At 37.0% G+C, this 6,311-nt stretch overlaps 1 protein-coding gene across 1 annotated transcript; it reads left to right on the top strand.

Moving 5' to 3' along the window:
• Positions 1–2,557: 2,557 nt before the first annotated feature.
• Positions 2,558–5,324, top strand: LOC140946188 (N-acetyltransferase 8-like). Its single transcript, XM_073395272.1, has 2 exons — positions 2,558–2,670; positions 4,201–5,324. Exon 2 carries the CDS (start codon positions 4,203–4,205, stop codon positions 4,947–4,949), a length of 747 nt encoding a protein of 248 aa, XP_073251373.1. The 5' UTR covers positions 2,558–2,670; positions 4,201–4,202; the 3' UTR covers positions 4,950–5,324.
• The last annotated feature ends 987 nt before the right edge of the window (positions 5,325–6,311 follow it).

Genomic DNA, 6,311 nt, shown 5'->3' on the forward strand with positions numbered 1-6,311 from the left:
TCCGTTCTATTTGAATGTCCGATTTATTTCTCCGATTTTTTTTGTCCGATTATTTTGTCTGTTCTATTTGAATGTCCGATTTTTTGTCCGATCTATTTGAATGTGCGATTTTTTTAGTCTGATTTTTTTCTGATCTATTTTTAAAAATGTCCGATATTTTTGGTCCGATCTATTTTAATTTCCGATTTTTTTGTCTGATGTTTTGTCCGATCTAGTTGAATGTCGGATTTTTCTGTCCAATGTTTTTTGTCCAAGTTTTTGTCCGTTCTATATGAATGTCGGATTTTTTCTCCGATTTTTTGTCCAATTTTTTGTCCGATCTATTTTAAAGTCCGATTTTGTTTTTTTCTGATTTTTTGTCCGAGATATTTGAATGTCCGATATTTTTTGTCCGATATTTTTGTACAAGTGTGCTGCACGCGCAATGTTGCTTTGTTGCTAATTAGACCTATTGTTGTTTTTTCACCCTTCTCGTTGCGTTCGCCGCTTTTAAGCAGTACACAATTTTATATTTTGTTTCAGCAAACTATAAATATTATCGAGAGCTTCGCTTTTAGCACTGGCTAAATCCTATATATTAGCGAAAACGTCACTTTTAAAAAGACTTTTGCGTTTATTCAAACTTTGTCGCCATAAGTTTGATAATGCCAAACGTGGGTGAATGTTCGGGGTAACCAGACTCAAGTTATAAATTAAAGCAGCCGAAAGAGAAATTCATCTTGCCGTCTCGTCCTCCATAAAACATCGCTTTAGGGAATTTAACGTCGTAGTCATGCAGAACGTCAAAGAAAGTGTACCAAAAATTTTGCTGCACGTGCAAAATTGTTGTTTTGTTTATTGAACATAATGCTTTTTTGAAGCTCTCATGCCAACTAATTACAGCAAATGTTTGCCGTTTCTTTATTTGAAAATAGCAAGAGAGCACGGGTGTACTGGAAGAAAAGATATTTCGAAAAAAATAACTTTAAAATACTGTATTCTTCAGGCAAATTTGGTGAAACAAGAGTTAAACTGTAGCATTACACTGTATCGAACAACAACGCTGAACAACAAGTACGAATCAACATAAAATGTCTCATTTTTCAAAGTTAAGTTTTAAAAAACGTCCCTCTAATACGAACATTACAATTTGTGGACAAAATTATTGCTAAATTGAAATTCCTATGCCTATTTTCAGTAAAAACTGTCTTTACCTTTGGAAGGTTGAGTTGTTGTGCAACATCTTTGCCACGTGTAAACTAAGTTCGCGTGGATAAGTTCAAATGGCTTGTTCCGATAATTCCATTTGTAACTCCTGTTGGACACGTCAATTTTGAGTGTTTTTTAACTTCCACTTGTAATATGGCTGAAATGAAGAAAAATTTACCCTCAGTAAATATGATTGTCAACTTAAAAATGAAAATGAAGCCACAGAATAAGCCATTTTACCTGATTTTACCGAGTACTTTGTCAAAATACGAACTTAAGCTTAATTCAAAGGGCAACGTCTACAAACCTTTTGCTTTGTTCCAGTCACGTCGAACCTCTATTCCATTCACGTCTTTTGAAGCAAAGTTAGGAAAGATGGCAAGAAGAAATTGTTCGCGAAAGAGTATTGTACTTTTAGAAACCAAAGAGTTGTAAACCTTCGCATCTTGCTTCGACAAATGTTTCAAAATTTGAACGTGGCGCGTTCAGAAATCACGTGATTAGAAAAGTGTTTCTGATTGGCTTGTTCCACACTAAAGAAAATTTGTTTATCATTTGAATACCATACATGAAAATTCTGTCAGGGTTAGGGCCGCGGGTATATTTTGCGTTACCTCGTACAAAACTGAAACAGAATAACAGAACTTCTAGAAGGGAAGGAAAATGTTCGTAACATCTGAGGCCAGTTACCTTGTAATGTGTAGTTCCAAAAAATATCCATACCCTCCCTCCGCCACGGAGGGCAACGGAAATTCCGAGGGGAGGGGGGTCCGAAAGGAGGCAAATTCCGAGGGGAGGGGAGTCCGAAAGGAGGCAATTTCCGAGGGGGTGGGGGGTTGACTACAGAGGTTTTTTTTCCAGGGAGTCTGAGTATAGCCTGCGAACGGCAGACGTATCTCCTCGCTCATCGTCGCTGATTAAGATTGGTTAGTTATTGATAAATAAGAGCTCTTCTGTTGAGCAAAGCTATCAGTTATTTTACTGTTACCGGTGTTTCAAAACAAGTACTATTGTTTCCATTGATCATCTTTTATCTGCCGTCGGCGAAATGCCCCCCTCTACCAGGGATTAAGGAAGGAAAAAGTGCCTTGCGTTTCAGCCCAATAATTTTCCCGATATTCTCTGGATAATTAGGATACTGAAAATCATTGTCGAATAGGACAACTTTTTTTTATTTTAAATCATTTTCTCTAAAATAAAGTAGCAGTTTTAAAGATATCTGACCACAATTGATGAAATTCACATTTAATGCAAATTAGGTTCGGTACTACATTTTATTCATCATATTTGACATACGGATCTCGTGGAATAGTTTCCTCGCGGTAATGCGGGCGCATTACTTTACGTTCATTATCCAAAATGCTCCAAAAATGCTCCAAAATTCTTGGTTTTTAGACAATTTTGATGGACATGGGTTGAAAAGAATATGCCAGCAAGATAATCGACTACTCAAATCAGTGAAAGCGTAAATATGATAGAAAGGTCAGTCTTTAAAACGTCCGTGAATAAGGATTTATTGTCGGTGACTTACAATATTTTAAGCTTTTTGGACATTTAAACATATGCAGTAAACACATTTCATTTAGTGGGCTTATTTTTTGTCACATAAGGGCTATTACATTAAAAGATTAATACCCCAGGGATTAAATAAATTTTCTTCAGATGATGATAATATGGAATTGTGAAAAAGGTATGCCAGAAACTAATCCTGTCAGACATTTCAATAACAAATTGATAACATATTGCATTAATATACTGAACTGAAAATTTTAATTTTTAAAATTAACTGCTTAACTGTTTCATGCATATCTAGTTCAGGAGTGTCTCATAAACTAGAACTTAATAGCCTGTGTACAGACTTCCCTCCTCCCTCAGAAAAAATCGGGAGAAGAGACGTCTGTGAATCGCCGACGATTTTTTGTCCCCAAAATGTTGGGGACAGCCTCTGATTGGTTGTAATGTTAATGCCATGATGCAAATAATTTCTGGTATTGCGATTGGTGAATGAATTTCGGAATAGATTCCCCGGGGAAAAACTCAGCCTTTGTGGACAGCTTACCGCATTTATATTTGTTTACTTGGATTTCGGCTCTCTGGAATAAGCATGTGAAATTTCGAATTTGTGAATTTCGGCTCTCTGGAATAAGCATGTTTGCTGCACTGGTTGCGGGTGGATGTACAGAAATCAACGCTTAATCAGAGATCTTATTTCTGGATTTTAGAGTGGACATTGCGTGAAGATGTTCGGCTAGCCTGTGTACAGACGCCAGGGCTATTTTTTGGCCTACATGTGCCGGTCATGACTCATAGAATTAGGCAAAAGTAAGGCTATTGTAGTTTCTTGCTAAAGAGAAGTGAACAATCCTTTACATGAAACCTACTCAACATCCTCGAATGGATCAACTCCTGCATAAAACGCTTGACAGGAAATGTAACAGTGCTTCTGACATCAAAATTCTGTCAAACCAAAAACCACAGGAAATCTATGTATAGTAACAGACAGACTTAATGAGCTAAAAAAAATTTAAGAAAACTTCAAAAGCATGAAATACTTGTTTTAAATGACATTTAAGCTAGATATTCTAGTTAGAGCTTAGCTTAAATAAATGTTGAGAACATCCAAGAGAATAACTGCGTACGTGCTCTAAAAGAGTCCCGAGTTGTGTTGGTCTGTCAACACCTTTTCAACTGTCAGATGAAACAACAACAAAAAATAATTTATGCAAATGTACCCGGGAAGAAGATTAACGACGGCGATTCACTTACGTCTCTTCCCCCGATTTTTTCTGAGGGAGGGGGGACATCTGTACACAGGCTCTGAGAACTTAACAGCTTTAAAATAATGAAGCAATTTTTAAAATTAATTAATTAATCAGTTGACTATCTAATGTAATTTTAATGTTTCTTCTTTGATTTTTTCACTTTTGCTGATAAAGACCAAGGTAGGAAATTTTTTTTTGTTGTTGCACTAGAGTATAAAATATTATTCTATTTACTTTGCTTTTCATTCAGGTATGAAACTTGAAAAGGAACATTCCAATACATTAAAGCTGGATGGCAAACAAACCAGATATACTGACATTGTCATTCGTCCTTTTGAGTCATGTGATACCGATGTGGTTCATAACATCTTTGCTGAAAGCATGGGAGAAATGCGCAGTCCCCTAGTCCGAGATGTCATGTACCAAGCCATTGTTTATGGATTATATTTATCATTACCAGCAGCAGTGCTAAGTGTTGTATGGTTTTCTTGGTTTTTAGCACTGTATTTTATCATTCTCATTTTCATTTTGATTGTTTTGTTTGCTGTGTTACACATTGGTTTCTCAAGGTACATTCAACAATGTTTAGACACTGATCTAGGAGACATAGAAAATACATATTTCCAGCAAAAGATGTCGCACTTGTGGGTTGCAGAGTGCAACCAAATAGTAATCGGTATGGTAGCTCTCGTTCCCGATACTGACCATGAAGGATGCTTTGGAAAGTCTGGGGAAGTTGTTGGAAGGCTTCGAAGAATGGCTGTTTTACCAGAATTCCGTAGATTAGGTGTCGCCAAACAACTTCTTGACACACTTCTGTCTTATGCGAAGCAAGTTGGGTATAAACAAATTGTTTTGCTGACAACCAGTGCTCAAGAAGCCGCTATTAAATTTTACACAAAGCACGACTTTCAACTGGTATCAAAGAGACTCGCCAACAGAGCAATGAGAGGATTTTATCATTTTGATTATTCTTATGACCTTGAAAGACAGAAATAAAAAAAGTATTAAACATAATAAATATCATAATTTATTCTAAAAATTCCTAAAGACGGGCTGTTACAGTCACATACCAAGAGGTTTTTCACCCAGCTGTTGTTCCACGACCCCATATTATTGCCAAATCATGGAAAAAGAATTCAAAAACAACACTGCAGCCACCATCGCATGAAACACTGATTATATAGCTCAGTGGAGTTGGGTGTTTTCCTAAGGGGAATGAGCTAGAGAAACCCGTTAACATACTCAGACTTTATACAGCAGCTTAGTGAATTTATTGGCCAGTAAGTGAAGTGTTTGTGTGATGTTTAAAAGAGAGTAAAGACGTGTTTGAAAAATAAATATAATATATATACTGGAATAAAGTGGATGAATGCCTAATGTACCCTCATTTCTAAGTGCTTCACCCCACATTAGGGAATCGGAACACCAGAATCCAGGAAGTTTTTGCTTTGGAATCTGGAATTCCCATAATCCGGAATCCCGGGTTTTTGTAATCCAAAATACTTCTTAACAAAACCGGAATCCCAATAATGATTGAAATCCAAGATCCACTGGCAAAGAATCTGTGATTTAGTACCTGGAATCTGGAATCCACAGCATGGAATCCAGAATCGAAGAGTGTCTTGGATTCCCTTACATTGGGGGAAGTGTAAAATAAGGGAAACAGCTGGTGTAAGAGACAAATATCTTTTACCATTTTATATTTGTTCTCTTTCTTTATTTTTTCTATCACTCTTCCTGCTTTAAGGATCAGTTCACTGTTTTAATTTTAAAATTCGGTAGAAATTTTACTGATTCAGGTCTACTCAGGCCCGTAGCAGGCATAAAATGACTGGGGGGGGGGGCTGAGCGAGTGGCCCACATTAACTTTCTTCCCCCCCCCCCCCCGCCCGCTTCGGTCCCTCGGTTAAAGCATACTTCTTGGTACATGTCAGATCACTACATTTGTCTACAATACCTTTTGTTCTTGTCGCTAATTTTCCGTTTGTGTTGACTTTGACGAAATAGAGAACTTGTTTGGGATATCGTTCGCGGAAAATTTGGCAAAAAATTGCTTTCGGTTTTCTTTCTCCCCAACGAAGTCATTAGCTACGTCTACAAGGGTCAGAGCATCTGTTTTGTCCTTGTGAACTGGCAACATCATGAGGTGGTTCAGGTGAGATTGTCATTGGTGCATTTCGATCCATTTTGCTTCTGACTATTTTGATGCTTAATAAGCAGATATTTTGAAGCTGTTGGTTGTTTTGGCAGAGCAAAAATACGGTTTCGTTCATTTACACAGTTCCAAATTGCACAGAAGAACAACAGGACATAATCTTACTATGATCGACAATACTTTGAAACTTTAACTTCCATTGA

This window comes from Porites lutea, chromosome 8 (genome assembly GCF_958299795.1).
Source record: "Porites lutea chromosome 8, jaPorLute2.1, whole genome shotgun sequence".
In the NCBI taxonomy this organism is placed as follows: domain Eukaryota; kingdom Metazoa; phylum Cnidaria; class Anthozoa; order Scleractinia; family Poritidae; genus Porites; species Porites lutea.

What these genes read in the sequence shown, in the direction of transcription:
- LOC140946188 (XM_073395272.1), top strand. Translation starts at nt 4,203, where the DNA reads ATGAAACTTGAAAAGGAACATTCCAATACATTAAAGCTGGATGGCAAA.